General features: G+C 54.1%; 1 protein-coding gene across 9 annotated transcripts in view; it reads right to left on the bottom strand.

Moving 5' to 3' along the window:
- Positions 1-20,686, bottom strand: part of MARK2 (microtubule affinity regulating kinase 2) — a 56,031-nt gene that overhangs the window by 6,907 nt on the left and 28,438 nt on the right. For 4 of the 9 annotated variants that reach the window (XM_037053001.1, XM_037052999.1, XM_037053002.1 and 1 more), the window contains 13 exons: positions 8,594-8,773; positions 8,306-8,359; positions 5,237-5,285; positions 4,857-4,922; positions 4,700-4,770; positions 4,427-4,483; positions 3,484-3,720; positions 2,945-3,064; positions 2,741-2,840; positions 2,525-2,637; positions 1,512-1,644; positions 1,093-1,274; positions 771-868 (listed from right to left, as the gene is read on the bottom strand). In XM_037053001.1, the coding sequence (XP_036908896.1) occupies positions 771-868; positions 1,093-1,274; positions 1,512-1,644; positions 2,525-2,637; positions 2,741-2,840; positions 2,945-3,064; positions 3,484-3,720; positions 4,427-4,483; positions 4,700-4,770; positions 4,857-4,922; positions 5,237-5,285; positions 8,306-8,359; positions 8,594-8,773 (1,460 nt within the window). Of the gene's footprint in view, positions 1-770; positions 869-1,092; positions 1,275-1,511; positions 1,645-2,524; positions 2,638-2,740; positions 2,841-2,944; positions 3,065-3,483; positions 3,721-4,426; positions 4,484-4,699; positions 4,771-4,856; positions 4,923-5,236; positions 5,286-8,305; positions 8,360-8,593; positions 8,774-13,190; positions 13,592-20,686 lie in introns of those variants that run through there. The other 5 variants (XM_037053000.1, XM_037053003.1, XM_037053006.1 and 2 more) reach the window with 2 other exon arrangements.

Below are 20,686 nucleotides of genomic sequence, written 5' to 3'. Positions count from 1 at the left end.
GATGCAGGTCAGCCCCAGGGAGCAGCAGCAGCCAGGACACCAGGCAGAGCTGAGGAAGGCAGAGCTGGGAAGGCAGAGCTGGGAGGCAGAGCTGGGAAGGCAGAGCTGGGAAGGCAGAGCTGGGAGGCAGAGGGCAGGGTGAGGAAAGCGAGGTGAGCCAGAGCCTGGGGGAGGAACCCAAAAGTGCGGGAAAGCCCGCAGGAGGCAACTGGCTCCAGGCTGCACTGGTCTCCTGGGAATTCTAAGAACAAGGATGTTTCCTTGCCAGAAAGAGCAGGGTGTTGCTAAGGGGAGTGTTCATTAAGCTCAGAAGAGGCAGAGTCGGGAACGCAATACGACAAGAGATGCCAATGGTCAAGGACGGGGAGCTCTGCTGCGTGGGCACAGCTGGAGCCACCCTCGGTGCGCACACCCCTCGTGTGGGCAGCTCAGTCTACCTGGCCCTGAGCCTGGGGCCCCGGGACAAAGCCTCAGCATGGATGCCTAGAGGAGTGTGGCTGCCATCAAGAAGCGAGAAGGCAGAGGAGACGACCAGGGAGTCACACTTGGTACGCCGCAAGGAGGTGACAGGAGCACAAGGGAAGGGGGATGGGAGTCGGGGCGGAGAGGAAGGTGAGGAGGAGGTCTGGTGGTGGGAAGCTGGACTGGACAGAGCCAGGACGGAACTCCAGGGAGAGGGAGCAGGGGAAGGGAGTGGTCCCACCGATAGATGTCACCACCATGAAAAGTGGCTCTGGGGAGCGTGGCAGGCAGGGCCCAGGCCTGCTCACCTGTCCTTGCCATTCTGGATGGAAGCTTGGCCAAGGCTGGTCCTCTCCAAAAGGGGGGAATTCCTGCTTCGATTTGTGCTGGTGGAGAGGACGCTGTTCTGTGGGAAATAAAGAACAAGGTTGTGTCCAGAAAGTGAGAGTGTGCTCTGGGCAGGGTCACAGCACCCGCTTCCCCTCCGCCTCCCATCACGAGTGGGCAGGGTTGGGAAAGGGTTTTGCTTTTACTTGGGGGCCAAGCTTGCACGGTGTGCAAAAGCAGTGCCAGGTGGGCAGCCCGCTGCAGGAGGGGCAAGAGAAGGCGCTGGGGGCTGGCGTGGCTCACCGTGGAGGGGGTGGGGGTGGTCTTCTTCCTCTCTAGGCCAGGCAGGGGGCTGGCAGGCACTTTGGCTGTGCTGCTGGCCTTCCGCCCTGACTCCCGGTCCTCCTCAGGCCGCTTATTTTCCGCATTGTTACTCTGAGTCTTCTTGGAGTAGGAATTTGAGGTGGGAATGGCAGGACCAGCTACTGGGGCAGAGGGACAGTGGGAATGGGTAAGGACAGGGGGCACGGAGTGCCACCCCACACACGGTGTTCTCCCACAGTCTTGCCCGCAATCCAGCAAACCCTACTTCACACAGGCGGAGGGAAGGGACCTGCCCAAGGCCATGCTCCCGCTAAGTGGCTGAACAGGGAGCAAAACTCAGCTGTGTCATCCAAAGCCCCAAGAACGTGTGACCACCTGCAACTCCCGAAAGCACTCACCCTGGTCGCTGAAGCGCCGCTGCTTGGGGTTGGCGGAGACGCTGCGCTGTACCTTGTGAGAGGGGGAGGGAGCGCTGCTGTTGGTCATGTCAGCTGAAGGCCGGGGCTTCAAGGTGACGGCATCGCCCTCCAGCTGCCAGAACAGAAAGGGGAGGGCGGAGGTCAGGCAGAGATGCCCATCTGACGACCACCCTGCCTGCCACATATCCAACCCGGGCTCATACGACCAGACCCTGCAGGACCAATGTGCAGATGAACACCTGTGCAAACGCATGAGCCCTGACACCGACAGACAGCGACACGCCACCTCTCACAAACACCCCACTCAGGGAGGGACACAACGCCCACAGGAACACACCTCCAGATGCGGAGGCCTCCTGTGTGCCTCTTGAGTAGGCTAAGGCAAGAGCCAAGACGGCAAGCCTAACACCTCCCCAGGAGAGCAGAGTGGAGAGCTCCTGAGTGCACGTGGGGACACACAGGTGGTGACTTGACTAAGACCTCGATCCCACAGCACCCGTGGACTCGGACAAGGGGTGTGGCGACCCAGACAGACAAGAACACTCATGAAGCCTCCAGATGCACAGATGAGATGGACATACATGCGCACAGCTACACACACCCAGACATAAACAACACAGATTTGAGACTCTAAAGAAAAACACAGGGATCCATGTACCCACAGACCCAGAGATGTATACTTCTAAAAACAGATCAATATGGAAACCAAGTTTCTAGACCAACACAGAACGGACCCCACCAAACCACAGAGACCGAGCCAGGTCTACTCACCCACATGGAGGCCCAGGCCCAGACCCCACCAGCTTCCCTATTTACTCCCCAGGGAGATCAGTGAAAGCAAAGACCAGGGGACTGTGGCCACTAGAGCTTCAAGTTCACCAGCAGAGGCAGCACACCTACTCAGAGGTGAGCTTCTGCACTCAGCAGGGGACAAAGGCATGGGGTGCCACTGTCACAGGGCTGCAGACCAGGGAATGGAGCGGGGCACACACCTCCGAGCTCTTGTAGCCGAGGAGCAGATAGGTGGCCATCACCTCATTGTACCTCTGGCCCACGAGTGAGTCCTGGATCTCTTCTCGTGTGTAACCCATGGACACCATCAACTCTGCATCATGGGAACATATAGTTAAGGCTGGCCCCGAGTTCTAGGCAGGCTCAACCTCACAGCCCAGCGCAGCCCAGCGCAGCCCAGCGCAGCCCAGCCTCACCTGTCCGCCGTGGGTCCTTGTAGTCAGGGAGTGGCTCCACATAAGGCTTTAATTCGTCATCTTCATAACCCACATTCATCCATCGATCTTTCATGATTTGCTGGGGAGCAAAGTGAAGGGGAAGGGCAAAGAGGAAGGACACTCAGCTTGAAGGTTTCCTTGGGAACCCAGGACCTACTGGTCAGCTGGGCTCTCGACTCTCACCTCTAAAGTGCCTCTCTTGCTGGGGTTGAGAATGAGAAACTTCTTAAGCAGGTTTTCACAGTCCGTGGACATGTAGAACGGAATACGGTATTTTCCCCGCAGCACCCGCTCCCGTAGCTCCTGCAGGAGAAAACTGAAATCACCCCAAGGCCAAGGGAAGAACCCTAACAGTCAGGCTCCTGAGAGCTTAAGACTGGCCGGCAGATTTAAATGCAATATGGTAGGAGGCAGAGAGCCAGGGATACGGCCTCTCCCCAGAGAGGCGGTGAAGTCCAAGACCCCAAGTCCTTTGGCCCGACTGGCCCGAGGGTGTCGGGTGAATGGACACGCAACTGATCCCAGCCCCCAAGAAAAGAACCAAGCTTATTACACTGGGTGCAGAAGACCTTCAACTGCTACCTTTTGCAAGCCTTTCTCTGAAGCTCTAGCGTGGGAGAAATGTAGAAAAATGGCAAAGGTGAGAGGCCAGGGGTAAGACCGGATGCTGAGAGAGGAAAGGAGAAGTAATAAAAATGATCTCAGACTGTGCTTCACTCCACCTTGAGGTTCTGTCCATCAAAAGGCAGGGATCCGCTGACCAGTGTGTACAGGATGACTCCCAGGCTCCACACGTCCACCTCGGGCCCATCATACTTTTTGCCCTGGAAAAGCTCTGGGGCAGCATAAGGGGGACTGCCACAGAAGGTGTCCAGCTTGTTCCCAAAGGTGAACTCGTTGCTGAAGCCAAAGTCTGCAATCTTGATGTTCATATCAGCGTCCAAGAGCAGGTTTTCTGCCTGGGAGGTAAGATGGAGAGGTCAGGGAACCAAGTGGGCCACACTAAGGCACTGGCTGGAAAGAAGCGGAAGGGAATGGGAAAACAAAGAGGAAGTCATCTCCCATCTCAGAACTTCCTCCACCAACTCCAGGGCAGGCCTTCCAGTCAGTGTGAACAGGCTGGGCTGTAGGAGAGCAGCAGCGTCATAGGCAACCACGTGAGCACTGGGATCTGAAGGCTCAGAAGTGCACTGAGCTGCGGAAGCTACTCAGGCCCAGGTTAATCACAGTCACGTCTGTGAGGACTCGGGGGTCAGGAGACCCACATGCTGTCACACACTCTGACACCTCAGCGTGCATGCACACACACACGTCTGCAAAGCGGCTGTGCTGCAGGTATGAGAATAGTTGACATCCTTCCCTCGTCCTCTGCCAGGCTGCCCAAGGGGCCAGCAAAGCCCAAGCACTCCTGCCGCACCTGCTAGTGCTGGAGGGCGGTGGCTGAGGGGAAATGGCAGGGAGCCTTGGCCCACTGGCTGGAATGGGAGCCTAGGCCCAGTTGTAAGGCCTCCACCAGAAGTAGCCTTACGGGCTTCCTCATCAGCCACAAAGTATTAAAGGCTGCTGTCTCTTGACCGCTCTGCCTGATGGTTCTGTCGTCATGGCAAACAGAGGGGAACACCCTGGCCCTGGCTGAAAGGCGCGGGGGGGAAGAGCATGCCTTACCTTTAAGTCCCTGTGGACAATAAACTTCTGGTGGCAGTACTGCACAGCGGACACTATCTGAAAGGAAGGACGGCGGGTCAGTCCAGAGCCACCTGGCACAGGCCACAGGGGCTGGCAGAGCTGCGACCCGGGGACCTTGTTCTAAGCTGCCACATAGACAACAAAGCCCAAGTGACCCTTAAAAGGTCACTTACACATAGGCGGCCCCTCCCTGAGTGCTAGACCCCAAAGACCCAGGTCGGGCCCCTGCTCTAGGGAGGGAGCCGCACCCACCTGGCGGAATTTGGCTCGAGCCTCTTTTTCTTTCATCCTGCCGTGAGCCACGAGGTAATCGAACACCTCTCCTGCAAGACATGGGCCCAGGCCCAGGTCAGAGCTGGCTGGGGCTGGGTGGTGGGTGCACTGCAGGAAGAGGCATTTGCATACCTACCTCCACTGGCGTACTCCATGACAAGGTAGAGTGTCTTTTCAGTCTCGATCACTTCAAATAACTTAACTACAAGAGAAGAGTGGAAAAAGTAGGAAGGGCCACACACTGAGCCCCAACATGGACCGGGGCATCCTAGGGATGCAAGTCCCCCTGTCACACGCCACATTCCCAAGGCCAAGATCCTCTCAGAGTAGCCGGAGTGTCCTCCTAAGGACAGCCCCATGTGCCAGAGGCAGAGTTGGACTCTGAGCTGGGCTTCCCCAGGGACATCCTCGAGGACTGCAGCCTCCAGAAGGCAAGGGCCTACGGGAGAAGGGCTACAGGTTGGGGAGCGGAGCCCTGATGCTGGGGGAAAGAACGGAATGACAATTGGTTCTCACCTATGTTGGGATGATTCAAAACCTTCATTATTCTCACTTCCCGGAACAGCTGAAAAATAAAATATCAGGGGGTCATGCTTGCTCGGCTTGCTCTCCTCGGGTCTCCGCCAACAGAGTCACCACTGGGATTCTTTTTCCAAAAAAAGAAAATGTGCAAGGAAAAGAAACAGGGCAGTTGTCTGCAGCGTCCATGCCCGCCCCGATGGCTGCACAGTAGGTGAGGGGAGGAGAGCAGGGAGGATCAGGAGGAGGAAAGCTGGACTCCACGGCTTGCGCCCTGAGGTTCGGCACCTGGGTGACCCGGCCGCTGCAGTCTACTGCCCCCACACAGCAGACGGATTTTCGCTGGGTGCCTCTGAAAGAGGGACTGTGAGCCCATATACATGAATATTCAGAACTAAAAGTTCAGTAACAAGTGATTCCAGCTGGGTCGGTGTGAGCGATGGGGGAGTGTTGAAGGGGAAGCCTCACCTTCTGATTTACAGAAGTCCGAGGGCTCTGCCCTGGTGGGCGGGCCTTTCTCTCCTAGGGCCCTGGGGTGGGGACAGAAGAAGCCACTCCTATATATAGCTGATGCCAATTTTAATCAAATCCACCTCCACACACTCTTTGTGCAATGCAATCAGGGACTCCAAACCATTCATCTCCATAAAGAAAAATGGCACAAATGAACTCTACCCCCTCTGAGGGGCCAGAGAACTGGAGGTGGGGTTTCTGTAGCTTCCAGGCCTCACCACTTGTACAAAGAGCAAAACTAGTTTTCTTGTGTGTGTGTGTGTGTGTGGGGGGGGGGGTCTGGAGTATAGTTTATAAAATACAGTGGACACATTTTTTTTTCTTTAATGAAATCCCACACTTTTGTGAGCTGGGAAGGAGAAGACAATACAGGCTTTCCAATCTTCAGGAACTTGATTCTGACTTTGGCTCCGTTTTCTTTCTTTCTAGAATTTTATTTATTTTTAGAGAGAGGGGAAGAGAGGGAGAAAAAGAGGGAGAGAAACATCAATGTGCAAGAGCAACATTGATCAGTTGGTTGCCTGTTGTACTTGCCTGAATGGGGACTGAACCCACAACACAGACAAGTGCCCTGACTGGGAATCAAAATGGCAACCTTCTGTTTTGTGGGATGACGCCCAACCAACTAAGCCCCACTGGTCAAGGTTCCCTTTTCTTTTCTTTTTTCGATTTAAAATTTCATTTATTTATTTTTAGAGGGGAAGGGAAGGAGAGAAGGAGAGAAATAACAATGTATGGTTGCCTCTTGTGAGTCCCCTGCTGGGAACTGGCCTGCAACCCAGGCATGTGCCCTGAATGGGAATCGAACCGCGATCGTGTGGTTCGAAGGCCCGCACTCAATCCACTGAGCTATGCCAGCCAGGGCAAGGTTCCCTTTTCTTGTTAGAGCCAAGGTTTCTCTCACTTTCTTCCTTAGACCGCAGTTCTCTTGCATGATGAAGCAAAAAAGCCAGGACCCCACCTCAGGGGGGTTCTGGCCCTCAGGGTGCCCAACTGGCCTGGAGGGCATTCTCCTAGGAGAGTGAGGAGTCTTCTGGGCTTGTCTAGCACCCTAAGGGGGCTGGCTTCTTCAGTGTCCATCCTTTAGGGATCACTGCCAGGACAGAATTCAGAGTCGTCTGGCCAGAATCAGACTGGCATCAGTAACAGAAGGTGTTAAAAGGTCGTGAAAATGGCTACATTTGTCTGACACTGGTCCTTTCTGGTCGGGTCAGGAAGAGGCAGGGAGAAAAAAAGGTGGGAAACAAGACGGCCTGGCTGACTCTGGCAATCACAGGGATGGCAGGCTGGACTGCTCCAAGGAGCAAATGGCCCTCACCATGCTGGCTTCTGCTCTGTGGGGTCTAAGCCAACACGTCCAGAGTAGCCCTCTTGCCTTCCTTCTGGAAAGCTCTAAGCAGGGAAGCACTGTTGATGACAGCCATGGTTCCTCTGAACCAAAGAATCTTCAGGGGATCCCACGGGTAACCAAAAAACAGGAAACACTGGTTTTGGCTGTCAGCATATCAGGACAGCTCAACCCACACGCTCTTAATTGTGAGTGTCTTTCTCAGCAACAGCCCCTGACTCCTAGTCCCAAGCTTCCCAACGTCGCTGTAGGTGACTGTTAGCAAGAGCTTATGCCCGCTCCTAACTGAATACAATGTGCTCAAGAAAAGGAGAATTCAATCTGCCACAACACGAAAAGGACTAGGTTAACCCAGGTCAGAAACTGGAATCAGGGTCAGCTTTTTGGGAGCCGGCTGGGTGATTTCCTCCCTCTCCTGACTGCCAGAGCCCGGGATGGGAGGGGAGGGCACAGAGTTTCCAGTTCTGTAACTGGTCCCTGGCAAGTTGTCCCTTTCGGCAGAGAAAAGTCTCCTTCTCTGTCTCCAGCTTTTCATAGCTCCTTGAACAGAGGGGGTATGCATTCCCACCTGGAGAGTCTCCCCAATCGGCTAAGTGAGACCTTGGTTTCAAACTGCAAGTCCTAGAAGGAAGGAGTTCAACCTCATCTAACCAAGACTATATGCAAATAACTCTGACTTTCAGCCAGGAGGAGCCCAGAAGTGAGAAGGCAAACTGGGAGTCCCTTAGTCTACACTCACGGCCATAAGTGTGAAAAACCCCAGTCTTCAATACTCATCCTCCAAAACACAGCCGACACAGAGTCCAGTGGCAGCTTCCTGCCTCTTAGTCCTGTAATTCCAGATTGACCCACCTTCCATCATTCCAGATCTTGGAATGTGTTTCTAGTAATGGCCACAAACGTGTTTTTGCATAGTGCTGGCCACAGGCCAGAAGATAACAAGATGCAGGAAGTAGGTCAGATAGGTAGGCCACAGTGGCTGGGAAGGGGCAGAGGGCCTTCTAAAGAGCCAGTGACGCCCAAGAGGCAAAGTCAAAAGAGGATCCAGCCGAAGCCCAAAAGGTTGCAAAGTTGTGGAAAGGGATGGTGGGGACAGTGACACGACCAGAGTGTTTCAACTAGGGATTCAAGAGAAGCAGCAAATGGGGTCAGTAGATTACCGGCCCCTGCAGGGAGGGTCAGACACGAAGGTGCCGTGTGCTCACCTTCTGGAGGCTGGAAGAGTTCAGCTGAGTCTTGTCAATGATCTTCACAGCTACCTGAACGTGAGAAAAAGGCCCAAGATTACCTCTTTGACCAAGCTAAACCCCGGACTCGGATCTACCCCCGCCTCCCCATTTCCACCTCCTTTTGGTCCCACCCCCCTCAGCACTCCTGTGTGTTGAGACCACATCTCTGTCCGCTGAATAAGAAGTTGCCTGTGGTGGCAGCCACGACCTGCAAGGGTGCCAAGAGCTGGAAGGCACTGCCACGTTCCCCACCCCAGAGCTTACCTCCTTCCCCGTCAGGATGTGCCGAGCCAGCTTCACCTTGGCGAAGTTACCCTTGCCAATGGTCTTGAGGAGCCGATAGTTGCCAATGTGGGGCTGCTCGTCAGCAGAGGTGGCCGAGTTGCGGCCCCGCAGCATGTTGGATTTACTGCTGGGCTTGGAGTCGAGGTGCCCCAGGGCGGGCTGCAGGGTGGAACGTGCACATCCGTAAGCGCGCCGCCCGTCCAGTTCCCCGCACCCACACTGTCGCTGTTCTCACTGTGAGCGGGCTGCCTCTTAAAGGCAGCAGCTGCACCATCGGAGTTACTTCACTGTGCTCCGTGCCACCCAACACTGCGTTCGTCTTTCTTACTTCTCCCTGTGCACTGATCTGCTCTGTCCTGATGGAATGGAAGCTCGAGGAGACGGGCACATATCATTTACTCACTGTTACATCCCAGAAACCAGACAGACTAGATTACGGTAGGTGCTCGGTGCATTCCTGGGCAGTGAAGGCACGGAATGACAGGGTCTGAGCGAGGCAGCAGCCTGCCCTTCTTACACGTCCATCGCTCGGCCAAGGGGGTGGCGAAGCAGAAGCAACAACAACGGCACCAAGCAGGCACACAGACATATCACAGAAAGGTGCGGTCCAGATGAGAACGTACTAACTTGCACATCCCTCAAAGGGCTAACCCACCACAGCATCACCACGTGACTCAGCAATTCCACTCCTAGGCACATGCCCAAGACAAATGGAGATGTACGAGAACTTGTACATACATGTCTGTTCACAATATCCCACACTCGTGATAGGCAGAAATGGAAGTGACACAAACGTCCATTGATTGGTGGACAGGCAGACAAACTGGGGAACGACCACTGACAATTTTCTGACCCAAGTGAAAACACGGATGGACTTTGGAAGCGGGATGCTAAGTGAAGGAAGCTGGTCACAATGGCCCATATATTGTACGGTCCCATTTCTATGAAATGTCCAAAACAGGCAAATCCATGGAAACAGAAGATTCGTCGAGAGCTACGGAGGGCAGGGGAGGGAGGAGGGTGTTGTGGTGATGGACACACAGCTCTGTGCATTTACTAAAAGGCACTTAATCGTGCACTTCCAGTGAGTAAACTGTTTGGTGTGGGAACTGCATCTCAGTAAAACTGTGAAGAGCCTGGTCTGGGTTCGGTATAGAGCCCCGCTTCATCTCTTGAAGAATGCCAAGAGGCCGTCACTGGAGCATACTGGGACAAAGCTGCCACCAGAGCCTCACCCCGGAGCCACACACAACTGCCCTGGGAGATAGTCCGCAGGGGCAGGGCGATGAGGGGTGAGTCAAAGCCGTCCCTTTCACAGCCCCTCTGGCTACCAGTGAGGCAAGCCCACGAAAACCACAGGGGAAAGGAATGACTCGCTACTACCCAGGAACTGTCCAGGGTTCCTCCCGCGTTTCCCCAGCCGGATGCTCTCCAGGCAGAAAACCAGCAATAAAACCAAGGCAGTATCGGCTACAGGCGCTTTCCCTTCTTTACCGTGTCTGCAGAGGGCCCCCCTTCCCTCCGCACAGCTCTGCCAGCTGGTCCAGGGCGAGCTGCCTGACTCAGAACCCGGCAGCCCTCGAGGTCGAGCCTTCGGGGAGGAAAGGCCTCCCGTGCACAGCAAGCGCTGGAAGCGGAGACCCTGACGTCCCCGCAGAGCCCCTTTGGCCCTCCTTGGCCCTTCAGGGAGCGTCCCCTCTTCTGCAAGTCGAAGTCCCCAAGCCTCTCTGCCCATCCACTCCAGCCCACAGAAGTCTCATGGCCTCTGGTCTCCAGATAATCCTCAGCTCACCTCAGCCTGCCTGGTCCTCAAACAGTAGCATTTGCTAGACCAGCAGATCTTCATATACCTGTTTTCTCTTCCCCCCAAAAGGAACTTAAAGGTTCACACCCCTCGGAGAGGACACTTCCAGGGCCCACCGGTACCTGCTCAGTCTGAGTCCCATCCACTGGGGTCCTGAAGGCCAGCCCCTCCTCAGCCCTTTCTCCCTGCAGGCGTGGCTGGACTGCCCACCACCCACCCTGACTGCTGAAGGGGCCCTCGTTTGGCCCCAAGTCCCACAAGAGGAAGAGGGCGGAGAAGTTTCCTTGACAACCTCCAATTCACTTCCTAGGTGCCTGGTCACTCCCTTCTTTTCTGAGGGTAGGACTGGGCAAGCCTCCAAGTCCTGAAGATGTAGAATAGAGACTCAGCATCTACCTGAGAACCCGGGCCCTCCGCCCCTCTGAAGCCAAACGCTGGGAAGCCACGGTGTGCTGCACGCTCTGCTCTGCCCACCCCTCTCAGTGTCCCTGGCCCCAGGCTGGTCCGTGTGGCAGGGCACGCCCTGCCAGGCTCAGCCGCACGCCAGACCGTGAGGAACCACCATCAGAGGGGTGTGAGGGGAGCGACGCCCTAGACAACTTCCAGGGTTCGAACCCTAAATCTGCCATTCACCGAACTGTGTTAATTTTATTATCAACCCCATCCTTGAGAGAGAGAAGAGACTGTCACAAAAGGGAAGAAAAACATCCAACAGACGAAGGGTGTGGGGTGGCCCCACACGTCTGTGCCAGGAGACGGCTGCCTGCAGAAGTCGCAGAGTCCAGCAGAACTCACCCACCTTGACCCTGACCCCACCAGCGTTACCTTCCTTCTCTGTGAAGTGGTGACAAAATATTCCCTGCCTCGTATTACGCAGGTGAGAGCATACGCATATAATGCTTTATCCAACAATCAGTAAAGAGCAATCATTACTGCTATATTTTTAGTTCCCAAAGACTACTGTCCGCCAAGCCAGAAGTCTAGTCAATAAACTTGCCCACTTACCGTGTTTTGCCATGAATAGTGTGCTCCTGTGCACAATGTGCACCCATGTTTTTGTGAGCATTACACATGGATCATTACACCTATGCTATGTAGCCATTATGCCCATGTACAGTGTACATCCTATTTCCCCTCAAAAATTTGGGCAAAAAGTGCACATTTTACATAGCACAACATGGCAAGTCGCGTCCTGAACTGGCTGCAGCCCAGAAGGAGGCCAACAAGAGGTGCTCTGGCCCTCCCAACTGCAGAGAGGTCCGGCCTGAGCGTTAGCTGCCTTGTCCTCCGACCCCTGTTGCGGGCCTACACCACCACCCTCAGTTGTCACGGGAGGGGACTGGACAGGGCAGTGGGGCATCCAGGCCCGGAAAACAGTGAAGACCCTGCTTGCCCAGGACCCAGAGAACTGGCGCGTGCTCGCTGACCCCTGCCCCCAGAGCTGCCCACTCCTCTTGCAGTACCGAGCCGCCTCACGCTCAGGACTCCAGCACACAGCTGCTCTCCACCCGCCTCGGCCCCTTCTCAGCTGTGATGTTTCCCGCAGCAGGGATGCGGGACAGAGTGAGGACAACCCACGCAGAGGAAGCACAGAGAGGAGAGAAATCTCCAGTAGAAAATGCTTCTGGGGCCCAGGCCCCATGGGAGGAGGCTTTTGGGAAGGCCAGACAAGAGGTAGGAGGGTCCCTTCCCGGTTCTGACTGGGCCCATCCAGCCTGGACCCAGACCTCACCGACACAGGAAAGGGGCTGAGGCCTAGCTGTCCTGCAGGCCAACTAAATGGGACCTGGCTGAGGCCACGCTCTTCCCTCCGCCTCTATTCTCCGTGCTTACAGGAGGATATGGAACACCAGATATTCGTAAAGCTTTGGCTGACATCACACCCCTGGCAGGGCCAACAGTCTGAGAAAGTCTGGTGAAAGTAGACCCCATGGCTCTCAGGCAGCCTTCAGGAAGAACAAGGGGTAACCCTTTGAGGCGACATTTGGAACCAAATGGCAGACCACACAGGTTACTAAGCAGGCCTGGTTCAGAAGTCGGGCCTAAATAGCTTCGGGGTCCTCAATAGAGAGGAAGAGAGAACTTAGGGTGTAAGGATAAAAGGAAAAAACCCTTACATCCAGTGAGCCCTTCAACCTGGGATCTCAGAACTCGGCCTAGGTGGCTGCCAGGCTTGCCCGGAAGACAGCCACCACCCTGAGAGGCCCGGCGCTGACTCAGGTAGGCAGGGCCCCTTCCCTAACGCTGGAGGCTCCTATCACCAGTTCTCCCCTAGAAAAGCTCTGCTTTGGGGCTCTGCTTTCAAGTACTCTGAGGCTGCCACAGGGCTGGGAAGGGGCCAGACTGGGAGGGGTGACAAGCAGGCACTTCCTGGCCAGGGGCAAAGTAAGCCCGGGAACTATGGAATGGAAGGAGGAAAGTATCTTTACCAGTACACCACCAGCCCTGGGCAACTAGCCTAGATCCCAGTCTCCCCTCACTGTAACCCGGAGAGCCCTCCCTGGGCCTCTGTCTGTCGCCACCCCCTTCCAGACTCACTCTGGGTGAGTCTGCTGATTTGAACCGAGGGGAGACTCCTCTGCTGGTGGCTGCTCTTCCCGTCCTAGCCAAGGCCTCTTCATCCTTCCCATGAATTTTACTACCCTGTGCTAGTGCCTGGCTCCATTTAGCAATTCTTTAAAGATCTTATGTTGGGGTGGGAGGGAAAAATGAAGAAAGGGCAACCCCAGAACAACAACAACAAAAAACAACTAGAGAGAGAAGAAAACATACCCGGCTGGAGAAAGGGACCAGGACTGCCACCGACTCCCATTCAGCAGAGCCACAGCAGAACCCGTCAGGCAGTGAGGGCAAAGTACAGAGGCCGGGAAGAGCCGGGCCCAGGGCGGGGGCTATGGCCCCGCCAGCCACCCTTACTTAGCTGAAGCAGGCGACACCTTCCACCACCTCCTCAGTGAAAAGTAGCAACGCAGCCAGGCCCAGCGGCTCCTGCCTGGGAACCTGGACTGTGTCGCAACCGAAACCACCAGTAGCAGAGAGAGACGGGGCTTGGCAAGGAGAGCAACGGGGACAAAGCCCTCAGCTTCCTGCAGTCCAGGCCTCAGGAGCCAGGAAATTCAGGCAGTTCAGGACACTACACCAGGAGCAAGGTGGGAGGAAGGGGCAGGAGGGGAACAGGAAGGGAGGGAGGCTGAGAGAGAGAGAGAGAGAGAGGCTGGTTTAGATCAACTTCCTCCTCCCTCCTCCTCCCCGGCCCCGGAAGTGGGCTGCCCCACCCTCCCCAAGGTGCTCTGCTGGGTAACAGCTGGGAGAGGGTGCGCAGACTCACTCCAGCCAGGGCTGTCGTAAAGTCCTTATCTCACCTGCAGCAGGTGGGACCTGGGTAAGGGCTCGAGTCAGGGGCAGGGCAGGGAGGAGGGCATGGGAATCAGCCATGCCAACCCATAGAGGGGCAAGACCAGCAAATAGCCCACCAAGAACAAGGATGACGGAGACACAGGCAGAAACCAGACACCCAACAGTGGCAGGTGGACCCCCTACTCCATAAAAAGCAGTGTTTAACCTTAGAAAAAGGTGTATCTAACGTACATACAAAAGATTTTGGACGTAATTTCAGGGGGCTCGGGAACTCAGTAAAGCTCCTTAGAGGTGTCTAGATTAAGAACCTTTGTCACTGATAGAGAATGAGATGTTTAATCCTAAATTTTGCCCAAAGGCTGGAGAACAAACGAAATGTCCCTCTAAGTCCCTTCCATCTCTGACTCTGGGAGTCTATCCCTAGATTCCTGCCCACCTTGAGTGTCCATCCCCCTCCACCCCCCTGAGGGGCTGGGGGCAGCCATTTCTCACCCCTTCCTCCAGCAAAGCCTCTGCCAACCTTGTCTGTGCTCTCTGTGCTGGTCCTGGCCTTTCTTCTGGCTCCCCGTCCTACTCCCCATTCATTCCGCTACTCCAGGCTAGGATCTTTCCCAGGAGGCCGCTCTTGAAAGATCCCATGCTGGTAGGCTGTAATTTCCACCAGGGAAGGGCAAAGCCTCCCCTGTGTCCTCCCACCACCTGGAGATGTGCTACTTCAGTGTCTGCCTTACCTGTGGGGCGACATTTTGATACCGGCGTCTACCAGCACACACCATTTGTGTTCTCCACGCCAGAGGCTGATGGGGGAGGCAGGACCCTCATTTTACAGGTAAGAAACTGAAGCCAGAGGTAAAGGCTTGCCCAAGGCTCCACAGCCTCCCACGCAGAGCTGGGACCAGACCCAGGGCTTCTGTGCCCTCTCCAGGGCATCGACCCTTCTTGATGCCTAACCTGTTCTTACTTCCCCCAGGAGAAGTCTCTGGCTCCTCCTCCAGACCTGAGCAAGGACAAAGACGACGTGAGACTTGGAGAGGTGCTTGGAACCACAGGCATGCTAATGTCTGGCGAAAGTCAGTGGCGGAGGGCAATTTTCTTTTAAATCTTTAAAAAAAATTTAAATTATTTTTAAAGATTTTGTTTATTTTTAGAGAAGGGGGGAGGAAAAAGGGAGGGAGAGAAACAACAATGTGTGGTTGTCCCTCGAGTGCCCCCCCTAGGAGACCTGGTCCGCAACCCAGGCATGTCCCCCAACCGGGAATTGAACTGGCAACCCTTTGGTTCACAGGTTAGCACTCAATCCACTGAGCCACACCAGCCAGGAGTGGAGGGCAGTTTTAATGGCTTACCCAGCTGGGCCTGTAGTGACCTTCCTCTCCCTCTTTCCCAAAGTGGGCCTTGATCTCAGTGGAAGAGGGCAGGGTTTATTCTGGACCTTGGGCTCAGGCTGGCGTGGGACCACCTGTCCCTTTACTCAGAAACCAGATCAGGATCAAAGGGCTTTATTTTTATGGTCTCTAGGGCTTTGGATTGAAAGACTGTTTCCTCAATCCTATTTGTAGGAGGCAGTAAGGGGTTTTCTATACTGAGGAAGTACCAAGCACTGACCTCAAAGAGAGGCTGGGAGAGATGGGGTATGACTGAGCTACAAAGTCACATGGCCCTGGCAAGTCACAACTTTTTTAACCCTTCCTTCTTCACTGCATCCAAGAGCTTTCTTGCATCCTTTGATCCTAAGTAACTGTTGCTCTCAACTGCCAAGAGGCAATAAACCAGCGGAGCTTTCTGGGTGGGAGAGATCTTGTAGAGCTGTGGTAAGCACTGACCAGTAGAGAGGCTGGACGCAACCCCCACATCCCTGAAATTAACTACGATGGCTCCCCCTGGAGGACCCCCACCTTTCCTGCATACCCCAATGCAGAGAGGAGGTGGAGTTGTGTCAAGCTGACAAAGGGCTACTCGCTTCTTCCAGCCAGCCAAGATAGGTGCCTCCCAGACCCAGAAGACCAGCAGAGCCTGCAACTGAAGCACAAAGTCAAAAGCAACTGCAGGGTCTTTGCCCTTTAGCTCTCTGGGCTGCAAGCCTCCCAAGGCAAGGAGACGAGCACTGCAGCCTGAGCTATGAGGAGAGCTACCTGTGGGCCTCAAAGCAGCCACAGCAGAAGCCAGGGCCCGCCTTGGAAGAACAGCAGGCAAGAGCTGGCTTGGCATGAGATCAGAACTGAGCCACCTCCAGCTCACTCCCCTCAGTGCATTGAAGCCACAATACAATGAGCATCCCTCACCTCCTGTCACAGTCACTTGAAATGCTGGGCTCCTCTTCAAACACGGTGGATCCTACTGAGCAACCAGGGCCTCAGCAGCTTTCAGCACCACTTCACCCTTGAGAATTTGCTCACTGGGGTCTGGTCTCTAGCTCATTCCCCAACTACTGTTCTTTCAGCAAACCTTTGTTGAATGCCTACCTCTGGAGCCAGGGCCATTTGCAGCGTTCAGAGAGATCTGGTTCCCGCTTCCTAGAAACTCAGAGGAGGGAACCAACCGCACACTAGACTCTCTTGTAGCACCTCTGCTTGAGGTGTGTACTGGGAGTGGAGAAGCTCTGGAAGCCGACGGTCTGCAGTGGGATTCCTGCCTTTGCTCCTTACCAGCTGACTGGGCAAGGTTACTTGACTTCTCTAAGTCTCGGTTTCCTCACTTGGGACATGAAGACATGACTTGTACCCAGGTCTCAGGGTTAGTGTGACTATGGCAGGAGGAAATCCACACGGCGGTGCCCAGAGTGCCTGGTGTGCGGAGCGGTCTCAGCAGTGCTGCTTCACTCTCAGGGAGGCGCCTTTGTTTCTCATCTCAAGGGGTTCTCTGAGCCCCCAAAAGAGCTATAATCTCTAAGATCTTGACTACAAGCACCAGAGTAGCAAAGCTGGTATTCCTTCTAGAATCAAGAAGTCAAATTTCTTTCATGGCTGTGTTGTCACATGGTAGAAAAGACCCTGTGCAAACAAAACCACTCCTGCCCAGAGGAGCAGGTGAACGAGAAGGCAGCCAGGCCTCCGCTCTCTGAGCCGCCCAGAGGAGGAGGTGTGCCTGTTCTTCCCTCCCTTGTCAGCTCCATAACCTCTTCCTCCAGAAAAGGCTCAAGAAACAGCCAACAGACCCGTACCACATGGTGCCAAGGGCTGGGGGAAGCTCACACTGCCAGCCTCACACTCCATTCAGCTCCTCCCGTACCAGTGGGTTACTGTAACCATGGAGACCAGCAAGTTCCTCCATATCACAGGAGAGTCAGCCTGCCAGCAGCCGGAGCTCTGGGGGAGGCAGAAGGCAGCCTGCAGCAGGAAGGTTTGGCTTGTTTTACCGAGGATTGTGGGGAGCTGATGGAGACTAACCAGTGCAGCTGAGGTGCCTGGCCTCCCTCTAACTTCCTTTTCTTTGCTAGTTAATTCATGTTTTCAGCGCAGTGTCTGGCTGTTTCTGGTGCGGCAGTAAAGGGTGTCCTCTGAAGTCAGACCTGCGGTGGCATCCTGCTCCACCACTCTGGCTGCTGTGTAGAAGAGGGACCAGAACGGTGGTGTGAAGAGCTACAACAGACAGACGCTGAAAGCAAAGTGCCAGCTATCACATAGTGCCTTCTGTTAAGTGATCCAGGTAAGCAAACCCTCTTATCCCTTTTGTTCAAAGAATTATCCAGACATCTTCTGAGTTGAGAGTGATCTCCCCCTGCTCCAGCCTCGCACACCACCCTATCTGTACTCATTCATTGCATTGGACTGTTTCCATGAACTCTGAGCAATCAGAGGCAGTGTCTTGCTCACCTCCGTGTGCCCGCAATGCCTAACAGTGCCTGCACCTGGCCGGCCCATGTTAAAATACAAAATCAAAGTGGAACAACTTTTTGACCCTTGAAGTTGCCCTACCACTCCACCCCCAACCCCAGCAGTTAAGACAAGAGCAGAGGAAGGAAGATCAAAATATCTTGCCATGAGACCCCTTTCTCCTCTTTCAAGATATGTGTTGCCCTTTCAAGTTGAAAGGTACTGTCTGCCCTTCACACTGGATCACACTACAAAGGGAGCGACCCTGGTCTGTTTCATTCATGTCCACACAATGCATAAGCACAGAGCAAAAGTATTCCACAAGGTACTGAACAAATAAATGGGTACAAATGAACAAATGTGAAAGTGCGTCGAGGCGTCTTCAGGACCATCTTTGGGATTTGCAGCAATAACCCTCACTGGTGTGCTCTGCAGACAACACCGAGGGGCAGTGGCCACAATATCCCTTCTCCGGAGGACGGGTGACATCTATGGAGCTTCAGTGCTACTCAACAAGCTTTCTCAGGTGGGCATAAGGCCCTTGGTGCTCCCTCCTGACACAAAGCTCAAGGCCAAGGTGACCACAGTGAACTGGAGACGGACACAGATACGAGCACAGCCCAGGACCAGCAAGGACCACCCCATATCCCCCTTGCCTGGCCCCTTTCCATAAGGCTCAGACCCTCTTTTCATCACAGAGGGGTGACCCTCTCCTCCACATTTTTGCTGCCCAGCCACCACCAGGCCCTCCCACTCCAGGCAGTTCTCTCTGCTTCCCTCCATTGGTCCTTCCACTGCCCTGCTGTCAACCACTGTGTCCTGCTGTGACAACACAATGCTGCCCAGCCGTTCACAGAGGTAATGGCTTGCAGACTTGCAGGAAACACTTATTTACTGTTTGCCAACTGAGAGAGTTCTGTTGAAAGGGTTCTTCCTTGGATCAATGTACTGAGTGTAAGGCCTTAAAGGGCCAAAAAAGTCACCCATACACACCAGCCTCCTGTCCTGCTGCACAAATCAGCAGCACCCCACCCCACTCGCCTCCCAACTGGCACAGGAAAGCAAAGGAACTAAAAATGGCAGCTGGGGAGCCCAGTTGACTCACCCAACACAATCACCTCCTCCCAGAATCTCCCGTCTTCTCCTAGGGTTCTTGCCAACACAAAGTGAAAAAGAAGCACCAGATTTAAAAAAAAAAAAAAAAAAAGAACAACAAACAACCCTCTCAGCGTTTATGCAACAGCCTTTCTACCTGGGCACAGATTCAGCCCTTTACCCCCATCCTTCCCAGTGTGGCTTCCTTAAACCACATTCATTGTGAAGACCGGACCCAGCCCGTGTGCTGGGATAATGGCCTTCCCAGTCCAGCTCCACACTGGGAGGCGCCTCTTTCCACTCCATCTTCTTCTGGAAATGGAAAAAACACTGCTGTCCTACTCCAGTTACAAAGAGGGAGTTGGAGGAGGAGGAAATACCAGAAAAAACACCAGGACAAAGTCTGCTGCCCCAGAAGTCACCAAGGTCAGAGGTCAGAGCTCCAGCAGGAGAAGCAGCAGCACCTAAGGCCGCTTCTTAGGTGCCACTCTGGCCTCAGAACTGTCACCACCTAGCCAAGCTGCAATGTGGCTGCTCCACTGAAGTACCCATTAAAAATCCAACCATAAGCCCTGGCTGGTATAGCTCAGCGGGTTGAGCACAGGCCTTTGAAGCAAAGGGTCACCAGTTCAATTCCCAGTCAGGGCATATGCCTGGGTTGCAGGCCAGTTCCCCAGTGGGGGACACGTGAGAGGCAACCACACGCTGATGTTTCTTTCCCACTCTTTCTCCTTCCCTTTCCCCTCTAAAAATAAATAAATAAAATATTTTTAAAAATCCAACCATAAAAAGAGCTCTTTCCACAAACCCAGTTGGGCTGTTCCTGCTCACAGGCAGAGGTCCTATCTTCCTCCCACAGCAGACGGTTAAAAAACAAGCAGGCAAGGCACCTGTTTCCACTGCCACCTGACCCCGGGTCCAATCTGTCAAAATTGAGAATCCAGTCTCACCTGTCCCTCAGAACAATCACGGGAGATGAGTACACCTCTGCAGCAACCTTTCTGGGTAGCAAGGGGTATGTATATCTCTTTTTGCCACTGTCATCCATCTCTTTTTGCCACTGCCACATCTAAAAGGACAACTTTTGTGATAGATGGTGCTATGACTACAAAGTCATGAGGACAAGTCCACAAGCACATGCAAATCTTTTGCAGCACATAAGAAATTCCCAACTCATCAAAAGTTCTGCTCTGAGAAGGAACTACTTATCCACAGAAACATGTCAGAGATGGACATGTTTGTGGCCATGACACGGGCAGGTGCCTTGGCTAGCTTGCTGAATAAATGGAGGAAGGCTCATTGGTCAGGAGAAGATTGGAAGCACAAGCTTCTCAGTGAGACTGAGCACACGTCAGCTTCTGACTTTAGTTAGGCCTAGGTTGCCCCGGAGCTGGACTCTGATCACTTTCTGGTGGAAGTGACAGTTCTACTCCTGGGTGCCCTAGCTGTCTATGCACTTGGCCTAGGAGCACATTATAATAAATGAGATACAATGGCCACTTTCCATTACAAGTTCCTTCTTAAAAAGCATTTTTTAGCCCTGGCTGGTATAGCTCAGTGGATTGAGTGTGGGCCTGTGAACCAAAAGATTGCAGTTCAATTCCCAGTCAGGGCACATGCCTGGGTTGCAGGCCAGTTCCCAGTAGGGGATGCATGAGAGGCAACCACACATTGATAAATAAATAAATATAAATCTTTTTAAAAAGCATTTTTTTATAGTTAATCCATCATTTCAGAGATTTCTAGGAAGAGAGCTGCTAAGAAAAGGGCGTGGTCCAGAAAAGGCCAGCTTAGCCCTGGCCAAAGCGGCCGGGAGACGTGATTTGGAGGTTCTGAGGTTCCTGACCTCTCTGATCTAAACCTGAGTGCAGGGCTCTTTGGTACAAATTAGCTCCTGTACTGGTAGAAGCCCTTAGGAACTGAAGCCACACAGTAACAGCGGGTGCTGGGGAGGAAAGGGGCCACCTGGGGCATTGTTAGATGTACTATTATACAGACCATAGA

This window comes from Sturnira hondurensis, unplaced genomic scaffold (genome assembly GCF_014824575.4).
Source record: "Sturnira hondurensis isolate 20B ecotype Veracruz unplaced genomic scaffold, ASM1482457v3 Scaffold0007797, whole genome shotgun sequence".
Taxonomy (NCBI): Eukaryota; Metazoa; Chordata; class Mammalia; order Chiroptera; family Phyllostomidae; genus Sturnira; species Sturnira hondurensis.
This window is presented reverse-complemented; position numbering and strand designations above follow the sequence as displayed.